Here is a 27,989-nt window from a genome sequence, read left to right on the forward strand (position 1 = left end):
TTTCAAGAGATTTGTGCAAGTAATTTATTGCCATCTCAAAACTTATTAACTCAGATCTATTGTAGTAAAGTAAAACACTGGGTGTAAAGTACACATGACATCAGACCTACACATGCCTTAGAGGTTTTCTATGTAGTCTTCACTAAAGTGCACCTACTTCATGTTTTACAGTCACTTCAGATCATGAGTTCTTCCTCCATCACAACAAACGTCCCAAAACTTTTAGAACCAGACATTTATTATAAACTGTAAATGTGTCTATAAAAAGGCCAGCTGATAAATACAAAATGCAAGAGACAACTCGCAGGCAAATCTTTTTGGAGGCAGAGTACAGCTCACAGTTGGTTATGACTTCTTGTACACAGTGAAAAGTAATGTACATCATCATCTAAATCACCTCACTTACTTAGAACTGCCAGCTAGGTTTAAAAGTGTTGGAAAAATTGGTCCAATTATAACACTCTGGGATTTGAATTAACTGAGTTGACCACTAATGAAATGCAATGTTCCAAAGAAAAGGTGATATGTAAGAAACTATTTGTTCATCTTGCTAATTTGTCAGAGGTATGGTTTGCTGATGTTTCACCTTCTAATTAAAAGATATTCAGCACCACACTATGATCTTTCTAAATAATGTAGAAGCTGGAATGACTTGGTGGGTGTAGTACACTTCATCTCAGAAGCTAACCAGGATAAACTGTGAGAGAGGGCTGAAAGAAGCCAGATTTATATGCGTTCTAGTTTTTCACTTAGGAATTCTTCTACACTATCTGTGTTCCATTTGAGGATGCTCAATTCTTCAGCAATGTTCCCGCTGTCGTCCAGCAACTTTAGCACAGGGTCAGAGCCACGCACATACTGCACAAAGAGAAGGTTAGTTATCTTCTGTAAGATAATCACATTTTCCCCACCCTGCACCTCAAAATTAAATGCCTCAATTGTTGAAATGGGATTAATTAAGAGCAGATGTAAACATGAATTAAAATTAAAGGTCATTCTTTTGGTTTAGTACCCAGAAAACAATTACATTCAAAAGCTTTTGTCCAATTTGGGCCATTCAAGCTCTATTGTACTGGGGGGCAGATTATGTTAATTTAAAAAAAAAACAAAAAAAACTCCCACCAGGCCTTTGGTAAAGCTGTAAATGTCTTAAGTTTAAAAAAAAAACAAAAAAAAAAAAAACCTGGAAACTCTATCAACAGTTGCTCCAACAATGGCCCTAGCCCGTTTTCCATCTTGACCAGGATTTTACTTGTTTACAAACAAGGAAAACATAGAAAGGAGCCTCAACAAGCCCGAGTAAGCAACAGTCTCATTGTGTATATTTAATCTTTTCCTAGTTCTTATTTTTCAAGTATGGGATACAAGTCAACTGAAGTGATATGCACACAGGGAAGACATTTGATACTCAACCCCCAATAGATCACCTTGTTGATGACATAATTACAGAAGGACTGAAATACTCCCATTAGTTCTTACTAAAAACCCCCGAAGTTTGTGCTTCTGCAAAAAGCCTAGTAGGAATGTAAATCAGTTAGTCATGATTACCCGTGTGTTTACTATCTAACTGGCCCTTGCCAGTTAACTCTGCCTGTAGCCAGCTGCACCAGGCTGGAGCAGTAAGAATGCATGGCTGTGGCAGGACCTAGGTTAAAGTGGTTAACCATTATTATTTATGTGTTGTAACATCCCTAGCTGGAAACTAGAGAGACATCTAATCCTAGAAATAAATTCAGAGTGCATAAAAGCTTTCCCCTACTGCCCTTCAACAGGAATCAAGCCACAGGTAAGGGACCATCCCCCAAAAGTTCGGTTTTGATGTTTTTAGTTCTCATCTTTTCTTTCTGTGACTGCCAACAAAAGGCGTTAGTTACTCAAATTACTGAACTAACCAAGAGTAGTAATATGGTAACATATTTATCATACTGTTTACCAAAGCTGGATCTGAAACAGTTAAAGTTGAACACCGAAGGCAAAGGGAAGGAGGATGCAGTTTGGCTGGCTCAGGGGGAACTCTTATTTGTCTTCAGTTATTAAAATAGCCAATTTAACTTGGTTTACAACCTGTATTAACTAGACAACTATCTGAATTGCTCCTTCTCCAGAGCATTCTCAAAGTAATTGGCATATTTTTCTAGTTACTTCCAAGTCACCTCTTCCAAGCTGTACTACAGATTTCTGCTATTAACACATGCCTTGAGGCTATATGCATCTGCTGCTAAAATACTTCCATTCTTTTGGAGACCTAGCAAATAAAGGGTAAAGGGAAGCCTGAATTACAGCTCTGCTTTAATGATTTAGGTTCTTTAAATACAATTAATATTTATAGAAGAACTGCAATAGGAATCTTACTTTGTTGCACTAATCTAGCCAACTTTGTTCTGGTTTGCCATTACAGGTCACTACAATTAATCTAATGGTATCACTCATCACTTTCCTCAAGGGCCTGGCATTTGTTCCACAAGACTAAGTGTGCTAAAGGGATAGACTAGTAATGTCTCATACCCATTCTAGCTGAGCATGCTTTGCTGTCAAGCTATTACAAAGGCAACTAAAATAAACGAAAAGTCGAGCCAAAGAAATTGAGAGGCAAAGAAAAAGGAGATTTTGGAGAACACATGAGGCTATGAATGATACAGGAAGTCTTTGCCAGGTGAAATCTGCTTAAGAGAAGACTATTCTCTTATAACAGAGGTATTTCAATTATGAAGTGACCCAGGTTGCTGTTTCCTGGTGAGTGAAGGGAGGAAAATGTGTGAATTTTATGTGGCAAGTGGAAATAAGTACATGTGGGCATTTTAAAGACCAGTGGAAATTTCAACAATCTTGAAATGAAGACAGATAATAGACTTGGAGTAGTGAATAATGGGACCATGCTGTTCTATTTAGATTAAATGGAAAGGGCAACAGCATTCTGCACATGAGGGAGTTTTCTTTTCCAACATTCAGCTTTCCAGACCAGGAAGAAAGATCACTGCTGAAGTCAAGGTCAGATGATGTATGGAAATAATTAGAGTCAACGCCACATACAAAGTATACAGTGAGGACAGACTAAACTCTCTCTTCTGAATCTTTAAAGATTATGGAGGAAGGAGGACAGACTTTATGTAGGGAAGGAATGTGCCTCAGAACAGGAGGAACAAGTCATGGAAGGGTGGAGTAAAAGGACCTAACAGGAACAAATATTTAAGTTTAAAGGAAGCGTGAGGCTGATGGGATGGATGGAAATTATAGCTGAACTGGGGTTTGATGAAGCGTAAGAGAGAGAAGCACAGGCGTCTGAATAAAGAAAAAGAACAAACTATGGCAGGCAGCTCAAACATCCAACACTTCACACACAAGTGGGCAAGGAATACAAGCATACTATAAATGCATAAACCTTGTGCTAGTAGATGCATCTTCCAGGTGTATGACAGATGCACGTACTGACATACATGCCAGGAAGTAACCAGTATCACTACAGAAACAATCTTAGCAATGGATAAAATTATAGGTGGCTTTTTATTCTAAAATCAATTTATATATAGAGGGGCCAGATAAAATATCATTAAGATTTACAACAGCAATCCATGCAAGACATACTTTGTACAGGAACTTGGCTCATTTGTTAAGCAAATACTAAACTCCATGCAGACAGACAAGTTTCAAGTAGGTTTAATTCCCCTTAAAAGCCAATACTTAAATTTGTTTGAAAAAAGTCTACTCACCTTAATTTGCAGTCCCCTGAATAGTTTAGGTTTGTCACTCCTGACAAAAGCTGAAGTTTGAAAAAAAGAACAAATAAAAATCAACTGAAAATTACTATTCTAGAAAGATCACAAACTAGATAATTTTTTCCTTTTGTGGTCTCATTTACATTAAATAAATGCCTACTTGAGAGTCACTCAGGTATAATTTTAAATTATTAATATGTGCTTTAGGCTCCAAATTCTCATCCATAAGCAACAACAATTGTGGAATGGAGAGTACCTAGACAATGCTCCTTTTTTCTGAATACATCTTGTCTTTTTCCCCTGAACACTTGGAAGCACATTTCATGCCAGTCATGGTTTCCATGCACTAAGGAGAATCTTGAGATTTATATTGTATTGTTGATGGCAGTCTAGTGCTAGTACAAGGTGCTAATGTGCAAGAACATTTGTTTGAAACCTAGTTGATGGTGCATTCATGTTTGTCACTGTAGGAGGGAGGGATGGCTCATGTAAGCACAGAGAACATAGTCAGGCTGAGAGAGTATGAAAGCAATATGCCTGCCAGGAAAATACCAGGAGTGAGAGGGAAGAGTATCTAATGTCAATCAACTGCTTCCCTTATCTATATATTTCTTTTCTTACTGAGATTACCATTTCACATCTGGTAAACACATGATCTGTAGCAGGTATGTAACAGTAGTTGGTAAAACCAAGAATAATTAAGCAAAAAAGCAAAGTACATCTTTTCTGTTTTCTTCACCCTTCTACATATGCCTAACCTAATACAAGGACAAGCTACTCAACAGGCTCTCATCCAGGTATGAGGGGAGCTGCTTTTTGACAGGTTCATTGATTTCAATTCTTACCAAAAAAGCTAAAATTGTGCTTAATTTTGGAGTATGTTCCATTGAAATCAATCACACTTCCATTTTTTGGAAAAACAAGAACAGAATAGGGTTCCTTTTGAAAAGCAGAGTTATGCTGAAGTAAAATAGGGAGTAGACTTCCAGCATCACTTTTATGGTCTGTGACCAGGATGTTCCAAAATAAGAGCATGCATTATGTAATATAAAATAAGAAAATGACTCTCAGTAGCTACTGGCAACTCTAAGTTTCTCACTGTAGCTTTCTGTATTGTATAACTGAGTGATAGATTCTAAACATAGTTAGCTAATTAAACACGCCATATGGATTAGCTAAGCTAAACTTATTTTTCCTAGTATCATCCAACACAGCAAACAGCTTGGGAATTTAGTGTAAGTGTGACTTGACTAGTTACCTTTCAGTTTGCTGAGAGAGAGAAACTGAAAACCCAAAATGTTGAAGAAGCAAAAGCTAGTAATTAGGCTGGACAGACTACAACTATTAATTCATTTTTGAGAGCCTGTAAGTGTATATGTAGCATGTTCATGATTTTTAGCTTATTTTAAATTAGAAATTTAGTATTTTTTAAAAAATAAATGATTTTTAATCTTTTAAAATCACGGATTTTTATACACCCTGAATTGCTTTGATCTTGTATCAGATCAAAAACTCATGCAGTTCTTAACGAAATGGAATATGACAGCCTTACATGCTTGTCATGGAGCCTCAATCAACAGTCCTGCTAAAAGGAAATGCTTCTTGTAAAGGGGACAATACTAGCAGTCTTCAGTGAGTTTCCAGTCATCTCACACTCAGACATAAACATGCAGGCTCTGTCTACACTAGCCCCTTCCTCTCAGAAGGGGCATGGTAATGAGGGAGGTTAGAAGATGCTAATGAGGTGCTGTCATGAATATGCAGCACCTCATTAGCATAAGGACAGACACATGCAATTTGAAAGCGCCGCTTTAGAATTGCATGCTCCCTGCATAGATGGGGGCCTTTCGAAAGGACCGGCTGGACTTTGAAAACCCCTTCTATTTGGTTTTTAGGAATAAGGGGCTTTCGAAGACTGGGGGGCTCTTTTGAAGAGTCCCATCAACACAGGCAGGGCGTGACTTCGAAAGCAGCACTTTTGAATCGCAGGTGGCTGCCATTATGCCACTGAGGCACTGCATATTCATGGTATTGCCTCATTAGACTCTTCCCAGCTCACTCATTACCACGCCCCTTCCAAAAGGGGGGGCTAGTGTAGACGCAGCTGAAGTCAGGGAAACCCTAAGCTGCTACAGAAAAGGCAGTACTCCTCTGCTGAGACAGCAAGTTTTACAATTTCCCAGGTAATTTCATATCCTCCCTTTTTATTCCATTCTTTGGAAATCATTGGGCCTATTTTCTTCCAAGACAGCAGGAGTCTCTTCACCTATGTTCCCACTAAGGTGTACAGCAGCTTATCAAGGGCGGTGCAGTGCCTCTCCCATCCTCAAAGCTCCTGTGGTGGCGAAAGACACCTCAGTCCCACAACAGCCTGCACCACAAAACCCTCATCTCCTCATGCCCCAGTCCTGAGGCCCCCTGCACCCCAAACGCACCCCAAAGGCAGAGCCTCCCAACTCTGAGCTCACATATCACCTCTGTACTGGTGCACACCACTCATTCCATAATATGCATGAGAAAAAAATTAGAGGGAACACTGCTCTTCAGAACAATATATCCTGGAAATCCTAGAATAGAGGTTGAGGCCTTGTCTACATCTGGCCTTTTGCTTTACAGGAATCTCTCACACAAGAGGTATAAGCATCATTTCATACAGGTTGGAGGTTGTATAGCTGATGACTCTGTTCCCACTGAACAGCTGCTTTGAGGAAGCCTAGAATGGAAGCTGGGGTGGAAGTTCCAATATGCCTCTGCTGTCAGCAAGTATCAGTGGAACCACTAGCAAAGTTGGTGTTTCATCTCCTCCAGCGATGATTCAGATGTAGGATGTTGGAATCAGTTACTCACTTTGCTCAACTAGAAAATGTCTGAGGCAGAGTGAAATGTTCAAACCCTGCAGATGACTTCATATGGGTGTCAGCAATACCACCACCTGATGGAATATTGAGTTACTCTCTGAGTTTGGTATGGCCAACAGTAGGACCTGAGATGTGCCATGGAAGGATAATACAATTACAATGCAATCACATGCAGGATCTGTGAGTACTATGGAAGGGTCAGGTCAGATGGCTTCTTCAGAAGGGGAGAAAGGCAGTCCAAAAAAAGAGGAATGACCTGCTAAATACAAGCAGAGGGCAGTAGGATAATTACAAGCAGCTGGGAGGAAGCTAGCTCAGGCAAATTGGGGCCAGCTAACTCCACTGCTGGCTTGATGGAGGCCTTTAACCCGCCCCCACCCAGATGAAAGGCACGACACAGTGGGAGAAGAGACAGACCAAGAGAGCAGAAGTTGAGACAAAGGCAGACCAGCTTCAGGTCAGGAACAGCAGAAGAAGGTGTCCCAGGAGCAATGGCTGGGCTCCCTCCCAGAGACCAAGCCCCAGCCACTGGGGGAAAGGGGCGAGAGACCAAACTGAACAGTGGCCTCGGTAAGAAGGGCCCTTGCCACAGTACCTTAATGGCTGTGCAGTAGGATCAGTATCTGCAAACATTTATGTTGATAATGCTGAAGCCTCCACTTGACAAGTCTGAACAGATATTTCTCAAAGGCATATATACAGTATGGCCAGACTTTCCAAAAAGCATATCCCTTACAAAAAGGCTGCGTCTCTGGAAACTCCAAATTCCTTTGGAAAGCATGGTGGTGCGAGAGCATTCAAAGAAAAGGCTGCCAGAATTTTAACACGCGCACAATTTATTTTGGCCATGTCTCATTCTCTAAAATTAATTACCTGTTTTGGCTGTTTCTTGGCATGAAAAATTTTACTTCAAATTTGACACACACACAGCATCTTGACATTAACCACCAAATTGCATACAGGGCAAACTTAACAGATAATGCTTTAAGTATTGCCTAGACTAGAGATGATGTTTTTGGGAGCCTGATTAGTCTTTCTGCTATGAACCTTTATCCTTGTGCATCCTTTCTAAAGCTTAAGACAGCATCTCTAAAATACACCTAAATAAAACAAATTTTAACTAATACCTTAAGAACCTACTAAACAAATGAAAGGAATGTAGCCAGTTAAATCCTCTCCACTTTACAAACCCATCTATATTAACGTTTGTGATAGATTTAACTCTGAAACCCCTCTCACTGACACCATCTCCTTCTGACCCTTCTGTATTGCAGTCGTGCTAGTCAGCTTACCCCGAGTGTGCAAGCAGTTCCTAAGGAAAGTCCATAAAATGGCCAACAAGCTTCATGTACCAATAGAGAAAATGGTCTTTGTTCTAGTAGTCCAGAGCCTGTGGGACTCAATTTTTTTTTTTTTTTTTTAATAAATTTGCTACTAAATTTACAACTTGCTTTAATGAAGAAAATACTGCTTAAAACAGTGTTACAGCCTGAACTTACCCTGAACTTGAGGGAACCTTCCCAATTTTCATCCACAAACTTCAAGAATAGCACCAGCATAGAGCTGCAATAGAAAAATATATTCTATTTGTAAAGTTCACATTACTAGTCTACTTATTTTTGCATCTATTTATCTTTAGGGGGAAAAGCCATATTACATTGAGAATTTCAATAATGCTATTTAAACATATATCATCTTACTAGAAACTAATTTTAATTACTTGAATGGGTAATTATTCAAAGAACTTCACTGTGCAGAAAGATCACTCCTGTTAAACCCATTTCTCTAACCATACTGGTTTAAATTGGGATAGCATAATTCCAGTTGCAATGCTGTAATCTGTTGCTACAGTAATGGTTATACACTCGTGCTTATAGTCTAGAACAGTGGCTCTCAACCTTTCCAGACTACTGTATAAGTTGGACCTCTTTAGTCCAGCACCCTCAGGACCTGACCAGTGTTGAAGGAGAGAATTTGCTGTTGTATGCGAGGTCAATATTGTGTAGCATGATTACTAACACTTCCACTGCTTAACTGGCTCTCAGAAGACATTGAGGGGTAAAATTACAGCTAAATAGCAGCACAGAACACTGAGAGCCAGGACTGGTGGCTGTAAGCTTTATGGGACCATGGGAAATTTGGCGGCACTCATGATTAAGTGGTTGTCTGGCTACTTAAACTCATGCAGGATTACACGTGTTGCTGGATGAGAGTGTGCTGGACTAGAGAGGTTCAACCTGTACATACAGGTGTATAAACAAGTTGCTGTATTAAATTTTAGTTTGTACTGACTTTGCTAGTGCTTGTTTTGTAGCTTTTTGTAAAACTAGACAAATACTTAGATGAGATGACTTACTCCTCGGAAATACCTGTATATACCCCAAGGGGTACACACATTCCTGGTTGAGAACCACTGAATGAATGGAATAAAGGAAACACAACAGAGGAAAATTCATCCACAGTAATATTAGCCTTTTTAGAATGGGAACACAAATCTACTTTTCACATATTGGATTAAAATTATATCAGAATAGTTTATATTACTATAGATAATAAAGGTGTCTCAGTGGCAGGGGAAGCCCTCTGCTCGTGGGAGCTGAGAGCCCAGCATGGCCAGGATCAGGAGCCAACTTGCATAAAATAGGAATAAGGGGATTTCAAAAAGGACCCTGTGTAGACGAGCCACATCCAAGCAAAAGCGGCACTTTCGAAGTGCCACGGCAGCCACTATGCTAATGAAGTTCTGCATATTCATTGCAGCACTGCATTAGCATCCCCCTTTTGAAGGGGGGAGGGGCTAGCATAGGCATAGCCCTGGAGTTTTAATGTATTACAATTCTGCTGAATTAGCTGTAACTAGCCACAAAGTAACTTCTGTATAGTATTACAGAAATCTTAAAATAATCAACAGTGATTAATCACGTTTCATTACTCACAAGGGGCATTACAAGGGAGACTTAAGGATGGATTTTGCTTCTGAATCTTTTTTTTCTGAGCACATGACAAACTCTGCATTCCTACTGTAATTCAAGTCATACAAAATCTTTGTCCCTGTGAATACATCAGTTATTTCCACAGGAAACAGAACCAAAACCATCAAAATAAAAACTACTTTACCTGGTCAGTGCTGCATTCTTGAGGTTTGCTTTGATAAAAGCACTTTTGACTATATTTTAAGATGATTCTGGATATGAAATTTTTAAAATTAGCATTTGGCTTCCTTCTTTAAGCCCTTACATTTCTGTCAAGAAACTTTTGAAATTAGTGCTGGGTACCTTCTAACATCAGTTTCAAATTATGTAGTGACTCTGATGTAGCTTATAATATAATATTATAAAAATGAAGTTCATAAACAAATCTTGGTACTCCATACTCCCAATAAATGTCACTACAAAATCAAATATCAGAGGGGTAGCCATGTTAGTCTGGATCTGTAGAGCAACGAAGGGTCCTGTGGCATCTTATAGACTAACAGAGAAGTTTAGAGCATGAGCTTTCGTGAGTAAACTCACTTCTTCAGATGCACCTGAAGAAGCATCTGAAGCATCTGAAGAAGTGAGTTTACTCACGAAAGCTCATGCTCTAAACTTTTCTGTTAGTCTATAAGGTGCCACAGGACCCTTCGTTGCTCTACAAAATCAAAGGTTCTAACTCTCTTAACCAGAATTCTCTTATCTAATGGCAGCCTGTGCCTGCTGTCAGCTCCCACAGGTGGCATGGAGCCCTAGAAAGCCAGGATCAGCAGGGGGCTGGCAGCTGCAAACAGCTGGAGGTTATTGGGATCTATGGGTGGTGGGGAGCCATGGCGGATGATAGCTGCTGGGAGCCGCCCTCAGTGAGGAGCCAGAAGGGGGTGGGTGGCTGAAGGAAGATGACTTTCCCATGTTCTGAAAATTCTCTTATCTGGCTCAGGTCAGGTCCCGAGGGTGCTGGATAAGAGAAGTTCAACTTGTACTACTAATACAGGCCCAGTATTATCTGACTCAAGCTGTTCTTTTTACCGGTTCCATTAACAGTAATTCTTGATTTAGACTTCAGATGGCATGTATACTGATGCATGTTACAATCTGTTTTGTCTCATGCTTAGCCATAGTTATCTTGGCTCTAAGGTTTTAACAATAAACTTGTTTAACGGGGGGGGGGGGGGGGGGGAATCAAGTAAGAATAAATGAGATTATGAAACCAATATGGGCAGTAACAAGGTGCCTCTTTCGATCAATTTTTTGATCATATCCACATTTTACATTTGCACATGACAAAGTACTATGATTGACAATTTAGACTATTGTTGTCAACTTCTAGATTTGGTTGTTACAAATAACTCAATACAATTAACTCCTTCCTGGGGCGGGGGGGGGCGGGCGGTAAGTGGTTATCACATGTAGGAATCCACAACGTGTAAATATGCATCAAAAAATTAACTATTACCCTCAATTCATACAGCCAGTACAAATAGGCTTCACATGAAACAGAAAACTCAATTCTTCAAGCGCGTATTTTTGAGATGATGAATTTTCCATAATTGAAGTCCAATCGTGTTAGACAACTTCAGATTCATGCACAGACAACCACTCTGTACCATTTCTCATGAGATGGTCAGACAAAGTCAATCAACTTCATTTACAATGCAGGACAAAAGTGACTTGTGAGAAACACAGACCCTTTGCATCATTTAAAAAAAAACCACACAATGCTATATTTAACACTTTTTGCTGCTGCCATCGCATCATAACCAAAAGAGTACTGAGATCCTCAGCACTTGCTTGTGAACAAATCCTCTGTGTTAAAGTATTATTCAGAAAAAACATAAGGGAATGCTACACCACTCAATATTCTAGCAGAAACATACACATCTACTGTAATTTGACTCAGCTGCTTGTTACACTATACTTTTTAAAACGAGTCTGCTCATTTAAAAAGTGCTTCACTTGCTTTTAGTCTTTATGAAAGTCATTTTAATGTCGCAGAACTGAGAGAGGATTTTCTAAAACCTGCTATAGTGTCCATTTTATCATTTTAAAATTGCTGTTGTAGTTTCTAGCTGGATTTATGTATACTCTGAATATGCAAGTTAAATTACTGAAACAGTCTCAGTATCCCATCCCCCACTAAGGGTTATTGTAACATGAAATTTTCAGGTTCTTCCTTTGTTTCACAGGGTATCAACTTCAGTTAAAAAAAAAAAAAAACTTAAAAGCATTTGAGTGAAATCTTAAGTAGTTAAATGCTAATGTAAAAATCATGGCCCTTTAAATTTAGAGAGGCAGAACAGTGTCATTAAGTAAAAATGGTTATTTAGAAAACAGTAACAGAACACATTATATATTGAATGCCACTCATAGGAAAATACCAAAGTGCTTTATATAAGTACAAATCATCCACCACTGAAATGCAAAGAATACCAACACCACAGGTGAGTTTTTCTGGAGGTAAACAATTTCTCCAAATGAAGTTCTCAGTGGTCTGTCACTTGTAAATAGGTAGGGTGGACGCAACCTTTCTACTCAAACTGGGTAGTAGAGCGTACATCTAAACTAAGAAAACTGCTGTAGAACCTGTAGTCAATTGAAAAGAATCTCTGCTTTCGTCTGAAATCAAAAATGGACCTTATCTAGCACAGAGCATCCCATGATCTCACTAGGGCTTTAAATCTATGCTAACTAAGAGGAGAGTTTCACGCTGCCAGCTAATGAATCACAAATATTACTTTTTACAGCACCTGTGATTTTTCATCCAATATTTCTATCCAGATACTGACCTGTTATGATCTTGTTCAGACTGATTAACTCAGACATAACATAATTTTGTGTCTGTTTGTAACACAATAGGGGTGATGTTTTTTAAAACCCAAAATGGGTGGTTGTGGTACAAAAGTCAATTAATAGTCACACATCTTCAAGTACTCAGATACAGATAGCTACATCTATTTCATAAAATTACTTCTGAAATAGAAAATTGCAGTGGCATACGCTTATCTGTTGCATGTACTGGTTTAAAGATCTTGGCAATTTAAAAAAAAAATACTGAAAATAAGAATCCTGAACTCTAACAAAAGTCCCTAATACTTGAGTGAGCTGAGAATTTCAGGTTGCTTTAGTTAAAAATGTATAATTTGGCAGAATAATTCATTAGCAAACCATCCCTTCACAAACCACATTTGACTACTGCTTCCTTCTATGAAACTAAAATTCTAAATCAGGTCTTATAATCAAGATTTTTTTCCTCACTGACATTTGAAATCCTTTTTAGTATACCAACAATAAAGAGTTTTAATTTGAGGATATTACAGCATAAGGACAAAGAACTAGGGTCACTGACAGTCACTGATATTCTCAAGGGTCATAGCCATTAAAATGTTTAGCTATGATTTGCTTTGTAAAACTGCACACCCTCTTCTCGAAGAAAAATCTCATGTGAACATATATAATTGCTATTAGCAAGTAAATTGTAAGACAACAGCAGTTTACAGTAGTGCTTATATGTATTTAATTGATAGAAAACGAAGGCAGGCAGAGCTAACAGATTTTTGGCTCAATTTCTCCTGTTATTCCCCTTTTTAATTTATTTTATGTTTTTAAATTCTAGCCTTTGGTTTTGAAAAAGCTTCCTAGAGAAAAATGTATACTAGTTTATCGCTTGAAACAACCATTGGAATAAACACTGCTTAAGATGAGAGAAATTTTTATCTCTTGGGGCTGATGATGACTGTCAAGACACATATAGTACCCTATGTTTTAGCAGAAATATTTCGTTCTAAAGTGCCAACCATCCAGTTCTTTGCTCATCACCATCAGCTTACCTAATAACTTGTGCAACGTTATTATGCATTCTCCTGAATATATTACTCATCTTCATATTTAAGCAATACAATTCTTTAATCTTACAGAAAAAAGAAAGTTAATGGGCCTTGCTGAAGTTTGGGTTAATCTGTAATACTTCAAAAACGTGTACAGTACAATAAAGACCAGCTGACTAATTCTAACACAGATGCCTCATTCCTCTGTGACAACAGCTTCGGACTGAGCTGGTTTTCAGAGAAAAAATCGTAAAGGAAGACTATGCTACACTGAACCAGAAATTCCACTGTATTGTTGTTGTCTTGAATGCCACTAGACAAGCCCTTCCTCAAAATACAACGCCTGACTTTAAAGAATAAGGAGGCAAAAAAAAAAGCAACCCTTAGTTCTCAGGTAGAATGAAGTGTTTCATTGTTTCAGCAGTGGCAAACTAGTATTTTGCTAATGGAATATGGATGATGTCCATGTCCATGTACCCTGAAAGACTGGACACTTGCACATAGAAATTGTAGATGCTAAGAAAATAGTGGAAATTTGAGTTTTATTTTGGACCTTTTAGCCTTAACCAGGCCTTTAAAGTCACAATTTGGTTGTTAAATGGAGGAATACAATTCAACAATTTCAAAATTGCATCTTAAATAAAAACAGGATAGCTTTTGTTAATTGGTACGGAATAATATCAGTCTTCTTTTACATTGAAGTACAACGTAAAAAAACTCACACAATATCAGAAATAAGAGGTGGAGCTTTGTAATGTCACAATTTGATTCTCTTTGAAGTTTGTCAAGGGATCTTAGTGTGCATCAAGACCCCAGATGCACAAAGGATTTTTTTTGATGAGCTGGAAATAAACTAATACTGCCACTCACTTGGCATAATTTAGTGGGCCTTATTCCTACACCCATTTTACACCAGTGTAACTGCAGCAAATGCTTGACAATTTCTCTCAAGTTAAACTATCATGAGCCAGATAAGACTGCCTGACTGTAAACCACGCATTATTTAGAATCTCTGGCATACTGACAAGATCAGAACTCAGCCTGCTAAGTCTTAGAGACCACATAATCCTTATTTTGTTGTAGCACTTAATAAAAACAAAATGAAATGAATTTAACAAATAATGGATTAGCTCAAAGCATTAAATGCTTTCTATAACCATTCTCAGCTAGTTTATTCTTTAGGCAACTCAAAGTTTTTGATTTTATGTTCAAAGTTTTCTCCTATATTTGTTCCATCACTTACAGGATATTTAGAAAGTGAACAGTAACAGGAAACTGGGGCTTTAAGAGGCTATTCTAAAATAGATTTTTTTATATTAACGTAAGAGTCCGTCAATATTCAAAACAAAAAGCTTTGTTTTACATAAGTGAAGGTTACTTTAGAAACTAAACCATAAAATTAGGAAATATAAAGTTCAGGTTCTAAAATCAAGTCTCTCAAATTACAAAAAGCCAGAATAAATGTTGCCCCCACAACCTAAATTTGATCACCTTGTGAATATGTATTACAACTGTTTTAACTTCACAGGATTCCTGCTATACTCAAATCTGCTTTGGAGGTAAACTGTGATGGTGCAGTGAAGGAGTCTGTAGGACTGATCCTCTGCCTCATTTATTGTAGAAACTGGCAACTTTGTAGTGAATGAGGCAGGGGACTGTAGGAAGAGAAAAGATGTTTCTTTGTAAGTTGAATGCAATCTTGGAGATTCAAATGCCGTCTCTGCCTCTACCACCAAGTTCGTATGTGGTGATAGACTAGTCACTTAAGGAACGTCAAAGCCGCAATTAAAAACCCACAGCTACCCCTGCCAGCTGACTCAGACTTTGTGGGGCTTAGGCACAAGTTAGACTGTGGCTGAGTTACTTGCCATTATCCATAAAACTATACCTGCCATCAATATTCCAAAACTGACAGACAAATTCAAATTAAACATACAAACTGTAGCCAATATTCCAAATTGCATAACCTAGCCACAAACAATCTTTCACATTTAAAACAAATATTACAAGTTTAGTCAGTTTACAAACATACTGTGCATTAAACAAAGTTAGTATTTTAAGATTTTTACAAACTGCTAAAAATTGTGTAACAGGATGAGGAACCATTATCTATGCATGGGGCATTATATCAAACAGCTGCTTCTGAGAAATCAAATGTCTCTATTCTCTTCATATAATTTATGAAATATGCTTTTGTTTCTTTAAAATCATATACTATAATAGTTTTCAGAAATAAAATGTTTTTTGCTATTGTGAAGTGTAGACTATTTCTTTTCCCACTACAATTTCATGCACAGTTAGCTTCACCTCCATTTCACCCTTTTATGCTTTACACACCAGTAACAGGCTACATCTAAAGACCAAGACCTAAAACCTGCAGCTGTGTAAATGAATGCTGTTTTAAGCTAGTTTCTGAATGTCTGAAATTGGTTACAAAATTCCCATAAGTTTAAAATAGCTACATTAACTGTTCTGTTTTGATAGCATTATATATGCTATTAAAACAACTGGATTTACAGGTTCACACAAAAACATGCTACAGATATTTAGAACCACAGTTTCCAAACTACAGCACTGCATCTCCCTTACAGTATTGCAGATGTTAGTGGTTCCCCATGTTAAAAACAGAACAAGTAAAAGACCCCACAAACTAGATTCAAGATGGACAGAGTTCAGACAGCACTGTAACTTTTATTTAACCTACATATACTGATAAGTTAGCCACTGTGTTTTAAAAATAATATTAACTGAAAATACAGAATTCTGGGGACAGCCAAGATTTCAGTGAGAATGGACCTGTTCCAAACTGCTCGTTTGTACATTTGGTTGCATGTGATAGTGCGAGATGTAAACTCTTGAGTTTCATTTTCTCTATTTAGTTTTCACAGAAATCACTGCTGCAAATCTATACTCTATGATAACCAGAAGCAAACAAACAGTGCTTCATCATTGAGTTCTTCATACTTTTCTGGAACAGAACTCTCTTTTATTGGAAAATTTGATCATTAGCATGTACTCACTTGACAATTGATATTTGCTTGAGCCAAGTTACTTAAGGATGGAATGGAATAAATTGTTACTGAGCACAGGTTTAGAATATACCTGTGTCTAGAGATTCACATTCAACTCCAGGAAAATATCCATGAAAATAGGAATACCATCCAGTTTATATTTAATTTTTGATAGCATTCTCATCACCTTCACTCCCTTTTTAAAAAGTCTGAGATCAGAAATAGCTCAGTAACTCCTTTTTCAAATGCGACATCTCCAGAGACAAAGCTTTAATGCCCCTTACTTTTCTCTTGCATGTTTTGTATCGCTATCTTGAAGTGTGACAATCACAGCGTTCAGTTTATCAGATATGTCCATCAGGCAAGCTAACTGGGCCAAGAAGTCCACATTATACGTGTATTCTACAAGGTCTCTTTTCACACACAGTTTCTGGTGCTGCCGAATGAAAATTAAACTTTTATATAAGATTGCAAATTAACTATTCACTTAACTGAAAACTATTATCAATCCCACCACTGTCAAGGAACTTTTCATAATTATATTAAATCTTTGGGAACCAATGCTTACAATGGGAGTTCATTTACAAAGCAAATGCTGTCGCTATTGTGACAAGTCTTTTTATAATATTATGCGCCACTCCGCTGAAAACTTAACAGATTTAAAAATCAGAACAAGACATGCTCTTCACTCCTCCTCCTGCCCCTAGCCAACTGGGTTGGTTTTGTTTGCAGGGGATATTACTTTTCAGAGTTAAAGCTGTGAAGACCTTCACAATCTAGGCTGTGCATTTCCAAATAATGGTTTTGCCGTAAACACAGGAGTTTAATAGGATAAAATGTGTTTGAAATGTTTTTTTTACAATAGGATGATGTAACAACCATGGTAAAACAATAGTGTGAAATAATATAAAAAGACTGACTTTTCGGTAATCTAATTTGTAAACGTAGGGAGTATTAGTTCTTCCTTGATTAATCACTTTGGCCACTCTGGCCTGGTCTCGCTGGTTTTAAAAAATTGGCACTTATTGAGCCAATTTCAAATGACCAATGATTTGACACCTTCTTAAAGGAGGCAGCAGGCTGAGTAAGAAAGGACAGAAGGATAATTAAAAATACTACTGGCCCTCTACTGCCGTCATTTCTTAAATGCACTTGCCTCAAAACTCAAGCAAGAGCACTGCAGCAGATTAAATCAATATAAAAAGATCCTTGATTTCATGGTGAAAGAAAGCTAGTACTTCATAGTATATCATTTCTCTCTTCCCTGAATATACAGCTTTAGCTTTACTGAAATGGAAATCCTTGACACAGACACCATACAGCCCAGATCATGCAAAGACTTAATGAATGTGCTTAACAGTAAACACTGCAGTTTCTAAGAAGTCACTGACTAATCACATGATGAAATCTGATCTACTTGTCCTGCCCTTCCTCCCTGAACTCCCAAAGTCTTGGATGGAACCAGAATTTCAACAGGCGTGGGTTTAAATACAGATATAAGCCTTTGCACCATCAGAGTCCAAAACTGAGAGGCTTAAGAAATGAACTACCACAAAAAGATAAACAGTTTCAGAAATTCCTCTAATTCTGCAACATAGATTTTATTAATCTTAAATATAACTATAAAATCAAATACTTGGTTTTCTTAAACATTACCTTCTAAACAAAAAAAATCATAATTAACCTGTTGGCTGTGTTCCTATAGGGCTGTTATGTGGTATATGTGACTATGGATACTGAAACAGGTTTTCACACTGAGTTAGTAGATTAGCTGTAATTACAAAAAAATCTTATTGTAAAAATGTTTTGTTTTGCATACTCCTGGAAACTTTAAGTCAAGATGATGAAACAGAAATGTGTATGTGAAATGCTTTGAAAACATGCTATACAAAATACTAGTATAAGCTCATGTAAACTAGAAAATTTTCTTAAGCATACTAATTTTGTACAAGAAAGACAAGATGATTCATTGGAAACTTAGTTTTCACATTCAAGATTTCTTTTATTTCAGTTAGGTGGGCATCTCATTACCTCAAAATGTTAAAAATATGGTTATAGCTTAGTCATTCCAGATGCATAAACCTACAGTATCTAATTTCATGGCAACATACAATCTATGCATCCAACAAAGCAGGTATTTGCCCACGAAAGCTTATGCTCCAAAATATTTGTTAGTCTATAAGGTGCCACAGGACTTCTTGTTACACAATCTAAAGCATTAGTCCACAGAAGTGACATTTGTAATACTTGAGAAATGGTGTTGCAGTGTGTTGATCATAGTTGGTCAACAGACCATATAGTACAAAAAACTGCTTTATTAATAAGCTTCAAATGAATATTAAGAGTGCACATGGTCACTAATCTCAATAGATAACGTAAATCTTGGCTCCAGAATTTTCTAGTGAAATGGTGCCCAAGGTCTGAGGCCTATAATTCATATATTTGGAAAATAAACCACAGCATTTTCTCAGTATTTATATAGGATGGTTTTCAGTCAGCACTGAAAACACAAAATGTTGCAGCTGAGTAGTAATCACACTGACAGAGACCCTGTACCTCCTAATAGTATTCACAACACATCTCCAAAGAGTGTATTCTTTTATCTTCCCACTTGTAATATTTCCTATCTGCTATAAAAAACATTTACAAAAGCTTCCCACTGGTATAAAGTAAATAGGCATTTTTCAGAATTTATGAAAAATCTCATTAAATTCAGTTTAAATGCTGCCAGCTGAAAATGCAAGGTCATGCATATTAAACCAGACAATGATAAAATTGCAATATTTATTTTCTCAGAAAATATTATTACTGTGTAAGAAACCATAAATCCATAGCCCACTATACAGGTATAAAAGGGGCTGAGTGGCGACAACATGAACCAAAAGGAAAATGCAAAATAGAGGGGAATACCAATTGATTCAACAGCCTTCAGTGAGTGAGCCTACAAGTAGGAAGACATCTTAATTATTTATCATTTTAAGCTGAAACCTGATCATCAGCTAAGAACACTCAGAACACTATATGGTATTTGGATAAAAAGCAGTATCCTCTGCATAGAACATCTTATTTTCTTGACATTTCTTCCAAATATTCTGTCTCTAGCAGCTGTCTTAGTTCAACTATCACAGCAGTGAAGATGGCAGGAAACACGGCTTCAAGCAGATTGTTTCCATTTGCAGTTAATATAACCTCTGCATCACAGTAAAACAGTCCAGAACAAGTTTTGCTTCCTTGAAGTTGAAAGTTTTCTAAAAACTGAACACACAATCGCAAGGTACTGCAAAACCTTTGCAGGATGGGTGAGAAGGCCTCCTAATACTCTGAAAATTAAGATATCTGTTGATTGAACTGATCTCCACTGTACATAATCAATTACTCCCACTGATAATGGAAATGTAGGGGGTGGAGGTGACTCTTGGGAGATCAGACTAGCAATCAAAATCAGATATAATAACTCTGACAGGTGTCTAACCTGTTCTTAAAGGTCTCTAAAGTGATTTCACAACTTCCCAGGGAATCCTATTTGAGTGCTTACCTATTCTTATACAGTAAATCCCTGAGATACATGCAGCCAAGTTGCGCGTGTCTAGGGTTAACACAACTGTCACCCCTGACAGGAGCAGGAATCCACTGGCCCTTGGTTCCCATCTCCCTGCTGCTTGTGGGACCCAGGAAACATCACCACATAATTGCCACTCTAGGAGCTAGGATACTGACGAGCCCTAGTGGGCTCGTCAGTTTCCTGACTCCTGCAAGTCCAGGGGAGCCAGGAACCAGGCTACTGCCTGGTTCCCATCTCCCCTCAACTTGCAGGAAAATTTGGGTTACATGGGGGCGGGGCGGAGTGCAGGAATACAAACCCATGTAACTCGAGGGTTTACTGTAGTTAGTTTTTCCTACTCTCCAGTTTAAATTTCCCTTGTTCACATTAAAGTCCTTTACTACTTATCCTACTGCCAGTGGAAATGGAGAACAATTAATTGATCACCATTCTCTATAAAACAGTCTGTAACGTATCAGTCCCCTCTTGGTCATGTTTTGTCAATACTAAATAAGCCAAATTATTTTTTCCACTTGTCTCATATAGATTTAACTCCTCCTTATACTGAAATCCACAGGAAAAGTTTTGGAAAATCTCACTCGCGGAGAGAGAGTAAATATAATGTTTAATTCCAGGACAGCTTCCACCCCACTGTGGGACGGCTTGTAGATTCTAATCCTGGGTGTTAAAACTTTTTTTTTTTTATTGCATCCCCCTCTAATACTGAAATGCATTCAGTGTACTATTAGAGATGCTTCAACTAATTTACCTAATGGTAACTGTTTCCTTCTAGTTATTAGTCAAAGAACATCTTCAGCCAAATGCTCAGTATTACATCATAAACAACTGAAGAAAAGGGAGATCAAATTCAGAGAGCCTACTAACCATCTCTCGAAAGGTGAGCAACAAGCAGTTCACAGAGCACATTTTAATAGGAAATTTCTCAGTCCAAAAATTTAGACCAGTTCTAATCACTAAAGCCCTATGAGGCAGTTTTACATTATTCTGCTAACATCAAACTTAAAATGCTTCATCTATTTTTATACTTCTAAAGAAATTCACTTCAGAACAATGGGAAAAATTCACTAAGCAGGCAGGCTGTTAAAATTTGCTCCATCTAAGACGACAGAGCCTGCCTTGCACCTAACTCCTTCCCTCCAAAGTCTTCCCACTCCATGCTGAACATGTCACAATGGCAAGCAAGAAAGATGGACTGTCTCACTCTCATGCACAAGACTGCACTGCCTTATTCCCTACGCAACTTATGTCTCTGCCAACTACTCTGGGTGCCCAAATCAACCTGCTTGCACTGCTGGGAAGCTGCATATGATCAGTCTTGTGCTTTCCATTTGCTTACCTTCAGAAGCCATTTTTCTGCAGGGAGGCAAATTTAAGGGTTATGAATTCTGTGCATACAAAGTGATATGAAAATATTATTTCAAGGGGGAATTTTGTACATAGTTTTTCCCCCTTCCTTCCATGACCTCTCTCCAATAGTATATATAAAATTAAGCCCCTCACTTTTCCACCTACCAGACTTCAGGGGGTAGAGGGGGAGCTCAGGACATTGCCTTGCAGTGCGGTGGTGGGGTAAAGGCAAGGAGGTGGGTCCCATATCTTCAACCCTATGGGGTGTGCCTGCTGGGGCTAGAGGCTTCAGAAGTGTATCTGAAGTCAGCAGGCACCCCTTGTGGGTCTGAAGCCCTGAACCCCAGCAGGTGACCCATGGCTCTTCAACTTCTGAAAATTGTCACGTGTGACTTGGAGGCTTGGTAAGTTTGGCAGCCTCTTGAGTTATCATGCAATTTGTGCCCATAACACCACCGCCTATTTATGTATTTTTTCCTAGGTGAGTTGCAATGTCTTTATTACTATTTCATTAATAGTGTGTTTCCAGGCAATTGAAACTTCCCAGAAATTATTCTGCGAAGTGCTGACAGCTGGATTTTAATGAACGACAACTGACTGTTAGCACATCGTCCTTCTGTGTTGCTAGCCCCAATATAAAGTGAGAGCAAGAACAAAAGGGCAAGAAATGCATACAAAAATAAAGCATGAAAAGAGGCTGGAATCCTTAAAACTTACACATATTGAGTGATCCCGTGGTGCTTGCTATTTACATTTAACTGATCATTCTTCATGTAAGATACCTTGTTTATGATGGCACACTTTTAAGGATCTTGTGCTGGATTTACAAATATTAAACATTTCACTGCACCCATAGGATGAAGTCACACACTAATTTGTTACCATTAAAGAAAAATGTTAAAAATTACAAACAAAAAAAAACCTAATACACAATGTATATTACAAAAGAGCTAGAATATTGAAATCGATTCGTTTTAATCATTTATGCCATTCTATTACATAATTTTAAAATTCAGTTATCTGTCAAATTGGAAATGAGAACTACTGTGTGGACCCACTCCAGGAAGTGGGTTATTCTCAAGCTCTTGCTTGGTTTACCAGCTATAGTAATTATCAGAAAAGTGCTGACATTTTTGAATCTATATTGGCACAAAGAAAGACAGTTAATTTCTTGCTCCCTCAGAACCACAGGAAGGTAGGAAGGAAACCTGATGTTATTACTGGAATTCAAAACAGTTAAATCATGAGGCCTGCTATTGTGATGTACTTTATATTTGTCTTTGATACAAGTATAATAATTACATATTTTCTATCTATTTTTGATACAAGTACAATAGTTATTTTCTAACTGCTCTACATGGCAAACTATGGAGACTAAAACACAATTTAAAAAATGTCCGTGTCCTTTACTACTTGGGTCATGAGGGCAATAATAGCTGTGACCAAAACCAAAAAACAGTTTTATATTTGATTTTTTCCCTTCCCCTTAAAGCCCAATCATTCCTTCAACTAAAGCTGAACATGGTTCACACTGGAGCTAGTTCATGGTACCTGAGTGACAAAACGGCTACCGCAGAACGCTGAAAGGAATTTCCACTCATACGTGAGCATTGCCTTAGAAGCAGAACTATGCAAAATTTTTAACTTGAGATCCTCTATGTTGGACTGTCATAGAATTTGGTATTTCCCCATGATTTAATGAGGCTCTAATTAGAGTACTTACACAGTGCTGGGAAACATATTATCTAATTTAAAATGTTTTAAAAAGTGAAGGTTTGAGTTAAACTTACCTTTCTGGTTTCAAGCTGAGCTTCTTCTTGGCAACAGTCTCTGCAGAATGGATCTAGCTGACTCAAGCTAAATTGCCCAAGAAGGTTGCAGGAACTACAGAGCAAATTACTGGAAAAGCCCAATTCTCTGCATGCTTCTGACGATAACTTTGCCCCATAAACACACGTCTGAAAATGAACATTTTAACAGTTACATATTTTAGCATTTGAAATAACAATTTGCAGATGTGCTCCTGAGGATGTACCCAGAAATGTTCCCTCCATTGTTTTGTGGGGCTCTGGTGGCTGACAGCAGCATGACTAGCCTTGCTCCACTCTGCCCCCACCTCAGGGGACAAGGAGCCTGGGCATTTTGAAAATAAGCCCTGCTCTGCCCCTTAAGCATCACTTAGGAAAAAAGGGGTCAGAGGCTTAAGGGCAGGGGTGGAGCAGGTATGGCAGGGCCGAGGATGGAGAGGGGAGATGTCCCAGGCCTCACCTGTCTCTAGGGTTGGCCCTCGATGTAGCAGTGTTTTGAAGCCTATTTTGCTTTCCTGTTCCAGAACAGCTTACAGAACAGCTGTTCTTGCATACAACTTCAGGAAATAGCTCTGCAGCCTGCAGTTGTGTGCGCGTGCAGGATCTAACAACAGCTCAACTACGAAAACACATTCTGGCCCCAACACTGCCTTCACTACAGAATGATTACAATCCGCCCACTACAGCATTCATAAGAGTGAACACAGCAATAAAGAAATAAAATATGGCAGTGCTGATATAGAATGGGGGCCTGGTTCGAGACACATTTAAGTATAGATCTAGAGAAGTAATTATTCCTCTTTATTCGGCACTGGTGAGGCCACATCTGGAATACTGTGTCCAGTTTTGGGTCCCCCAGTATAATAAGGATGTGGATTTGCTGGAGCAGGTTCAGTGAAGGGCAAAAAAATGAAAGGGTCTGGAGCACAAGACCTATGAGGATAGGCTGAGGGATTAGGTCTTGTTTAGTTTACAGAAGAGAAGACTTAGAGGTGATTTAACAGCAGTCTTCAACTTCCTGAAGGGGAGCTCTAAAAAGGAGGGTGAGAAACTTCTCAGTGGTGTCAGATGGCAGAACAAGGAGTAATGGTCTGAAGTTGAAGAGGGAGAGGTGTAGGTTAGATATTAGGAAAAACTACTTCACCAGGCGGGTGGTGAAGCATTGGAATGTGTTGCCTGGAGAGGTGGTGGATTCTCCATGCCTCGAGGTTTTTAAGTCCTGGCTGCACAAGGTCCTGGCTGGGATGACTTAGTGGGGGTTGATCCTGCTTGAAGCAGGGGGCTGGACTAGATGACTTCTTGAGGTCCCTTCCAGCCCTGTGATTCTGTGATAAATCCCCTAGGTAGGCTGTTTTACTCTCTCTCACTGAAGATGAAGAGCAGGTTAGACAAACAACTATTAGGGATGGTCTAGATCAGAGGTCCCCAAACTTTTTACCTCACCTCCCCATTATTTCCTGAGTTGGGACAGGGAATGGGGTTACAGCTCTGAGATAGGGAAACATGGGCAGGGGTAAAGTGGTGTGGACAGGACTGGAACTATGGCCCTGAATAGAGGGTCAGGGGGGACATGCTCCCTAAGGCCTAGCTCAAACCCCATCCTGTTCTGTGTCATCCTGGAGGAGCATAACTCCATAAGAACATAACATAAGAATGGCCATACTGGGTCACACCAAAGGTCCATCCAGCCCAGTATCCTGTCTGCTGACAGTGGCCAATGCCAGGTGCCCCAGAGGTGGTGAACCGAAGACAATGATCAAGCGATTCGTCTCCTGCCATCTGTCTCCAGCCTTTGACTAAAGGCTAGGGGCACCATACTTTACCCTTGGCTAATAGCCATTTATGGACCTAACCTTCAAAAATTTATCAAGCTCTATTTTAAACTCTGTTAGAGTGCTGGCCTTCACAGCCTCCTCCGGCAAGGAGTTCCACAGGTTGACTGTGCGCTGTGTGAAGAAAAATTTTCTTTTATTAGTTTTGAACCTACTACCCATTAATTTCATTTGGTGTCCTCTAGTTCTTATATTATGGGAACAAGTAAATAACTTTTCAACATTCACTTTCTCCACACCATTCATGATTTTATATACCTCTATCATATCACCCCTCAATCTCCTCTTTTCTAGACTGAAAAGTCCCAGTCTCTCTAGCCTCTCCTCATACGGAACCCGTTCCAAACCCCTAATCATCTTAGTCGCCCTTTTCTGAACTTTTTCTAATGCCTGTATATCTTCTTTGAGGTGAGGAGACCACATCTGCACGCAGTACTCAAGATGTGGGCGTACCATAGTTTTATATAGAGGAAGTATGATATTCTTTGTCTTATTCTCTATCCCTTTTTTAATAATTGCTAACATCCTATTTGCTTTACTGACTGCTGCTGCACACTGTGTGGATGTTTTCAGAGAACTATCCACTATAATTCCAAGATCCCTTTCCTGATCTGTTGTATCTAAATTTGCCCCCATCACATTGTATGTATAATCGGAGTTATTTTTCCCAATGTGCATTACCTTACACTTATCCACATTAAATTTCATTTGCCATTTTGCTGCCCAATCACTCAGTTTGCTGAGATCTTTTTGAAGTTCTTCACAGTCTACTTTGGTTTTGACTATCCTGAACAGCTTGGTATCATCTGCAAACTTTGCCACCTCACTGCTCACCCCTTTCTCTAGATCATTGAGGAACAAGGTGAACAGGACTGGTCCCAGGACTGACCCTTGGGGAACACTACTAGTTACCCCCCCTCCATTGTGAAAATTTACCATTTATTCCAACCCTTTGTTTCCTGTTTTTTAACCAGTTTCCAATCCATGAAAGGATCTTTCCTCCTACCCCATGACCACCTAATTTACATAAGAGCCTTTGGTGAGGGATCTTGTCAAAGGCTTTCTGGAAATCTAAGTATATTATGTCCACTGGATCCCCCATCTGCATGTCTGCTAAACCCCTTCAAAGAACTGTAATAGGTTAGTAAAACATGACTTCCCTCTACAGAAACCATACTGACTTTTGCCCAACAAATCATGTTCTTCTACATGTCTGACAATTTTATTCTTTACTATTGTTTCTACTAATTTGCCCAGTACTGACATTAGACTTACCAGTCTGTAATTGCCAGGGTCTCCTCTAGAGCCCTTTTTAAATATTGGCGTTATATTAGCTGTCTTCCAGTCATTGGGTACCGAAGCTGATTTAAAGGATAGGTTACAAACCACCATTAATAGCTCTGCAATTTCACATTTGAGTTTTTTCAGAACCCTTGGGTGAATGCCATCTGGTTCTGGAGACTTGTTACTGTTTAGCTTATCAGTTAGTTCCAAAACCTCTTCTACTGACACTTCAATCTGGGACAGTTCCTCAGATTTGTCACCTACAAAGGACGGCTCAGATTTAGGAACCTCTGTAATATTCTCAGCCGTGAAGACTGAAGCAAAGAAATCAGTTAGTTTCTCTGCAATGGCATTATCTTCCTTGATTGGTCCTTTTATATCTCTATCGTCCAGGGGTCCCACTGCTTTTTTAGCGGGCTTCTTGCTTCTAATGTACTTTAAAAAATTTTACTATTTTTTTTTGAATTTATGGCTAACTGTTCGTCAAAATCTTTTTGGCTTTTCTTATTATATTTTTACACTTAATTTGGCAGTGTTTATGTTCCTTTCTATTTTCCTCACTAGGATTTGACTTCCAATTTTTTAAGGATGCCTTTTTATCTCTCACTGCCTCTTTTATATGGTGGTTAAGCCACGGTGGCTCCAGTTTGTGAACTTCTGGTCTACATAAGAGATTGTCATGGCACGAGTGCAGGGGACTACGCAAGACCTCTTGAGGTCCCTTCTTATGTTGCTATGACATTGCTTCATGTTTTCTTCCAATGGTATTTCACTTGCTGTGTGTTTTGCCACTCACCGAAGGGGAAAAGACTGCACTGAATACAATCCTACATTTTTTCATGCTTGGAAGACTGCGAAACAAGAGCATTCTACATCCATAAACCAGGAACTAAGGGGGCAACACACAACCCTCTTTTCTATCCAAACTAGTCCTTGCTCTTGGTCCTGAGAAAGCCAAGTTCTCATTCGTACTCGCGTCAGGTATCAGCTTAGAGATGCAAATAACATCCGGTACGGAAGACGAAAAAACAAAACTTGTTCCTCGCGTTACCGTCCAGCCCGAAAGCGACAAGATTTGTCAAGCAGCCCAGGAGCGAGCGGAGAGCTGAACCCAGAGAAGGGAGACTCCCTCCCAACACTAAATCACAGCCTCCTCCCCTCCCAAAGCGTATCCACCACGGGAGCCGGCCAGGCCAAGTCGCGCCGCTCCCGTCCCGGACGCAATCAGCCCCGCCGCTTTCTACAAGGCGCAGGGGGGAGAAGGGCACAGCAGGGAAGGAGAATTATGTGCGGAGGGTGGGGGGAGGGCTGGGGTGTGTGCAAACGTCCCGGTGACCGTTACGGGAAAGAGCCGCCCCAACCGCTAAGCCACATGTCTGTCACTCGCTGCCCGCCAGGCCCCAACGAAGGGAGACCCCGGACAGCGCTCGGAGCCTAACCGCACTAGAAGCAGCCTCACCGCCTGCAGCGCCGCCAGGAACCAAAGTGGCCACAGCCTCAGGCCCGCTAGCGCTGTCACCACCGCCATCTTAGTGCGGATCTGCGCCGCCAGTGTCGTGGTGGCGCCGCCGGCAGACCGTTCTCAGGACCCCAATCTCGGAGGTGACCTCTCATTGCCTACGACGAAGGGAGCAAAATGGACGAGTGGGTGGCTTACCCAGCCCAGGGAAAAGATTATCGCAGGACTCCTTATGTAGAGAAAGCGGAGCAGAACTACCAGCCCTATTCGGAGAAGGGGGTTTACAATATAGGTCGTGGTTTCATTTCGGGACCTTACT

The 27,989-nt window shown here is 39.3% G+C and overlaps 1 protein-coding gene across 1 annotated transcript; it reads right to left on the bottom strand.

The window, feature by feature from the left end:
* SELENOF (selenoprotein F) lies at positions 1-27,819 on the bottom strand. Its single transcript, XM_075002624.1, has 5 exons — positions 27,671-27,819; positions 23,078-23,245; positions 8,071-8,134; positions 3,708-3,757; positions 1-858 (listed from the first exon to the last, which is right to left on the bottom strand). The coding sequence occupies exons 1-5, from the start codon at positions 27,737-27,739 to the stop codon at positions 727-729; spliced, it is 483 nt and encodes a 160-aa protein (XP_074858725.1). The 5' UTR covers positions 27,740-27,819; the 3' UTR covers positions 1-726.
* Positions 27,820-27,989: the final 170 nt, after the last annotated feature.

The sequence above is a fragment of the Carettochelys insculpta genome, chromosome 9 (genome assembly GCF_033958435.1).
Source record: "Carettochelys insculpta isolate YL-2023 chromosome 9, ASM3395843v1, whole genome shotgun sequence".
Taxonomy (NCBI): Eukaryota; Metazoa; Chordata; order Testudines; family Carettochelyidae; genus Carettochelys; species Carettochelys insculpta.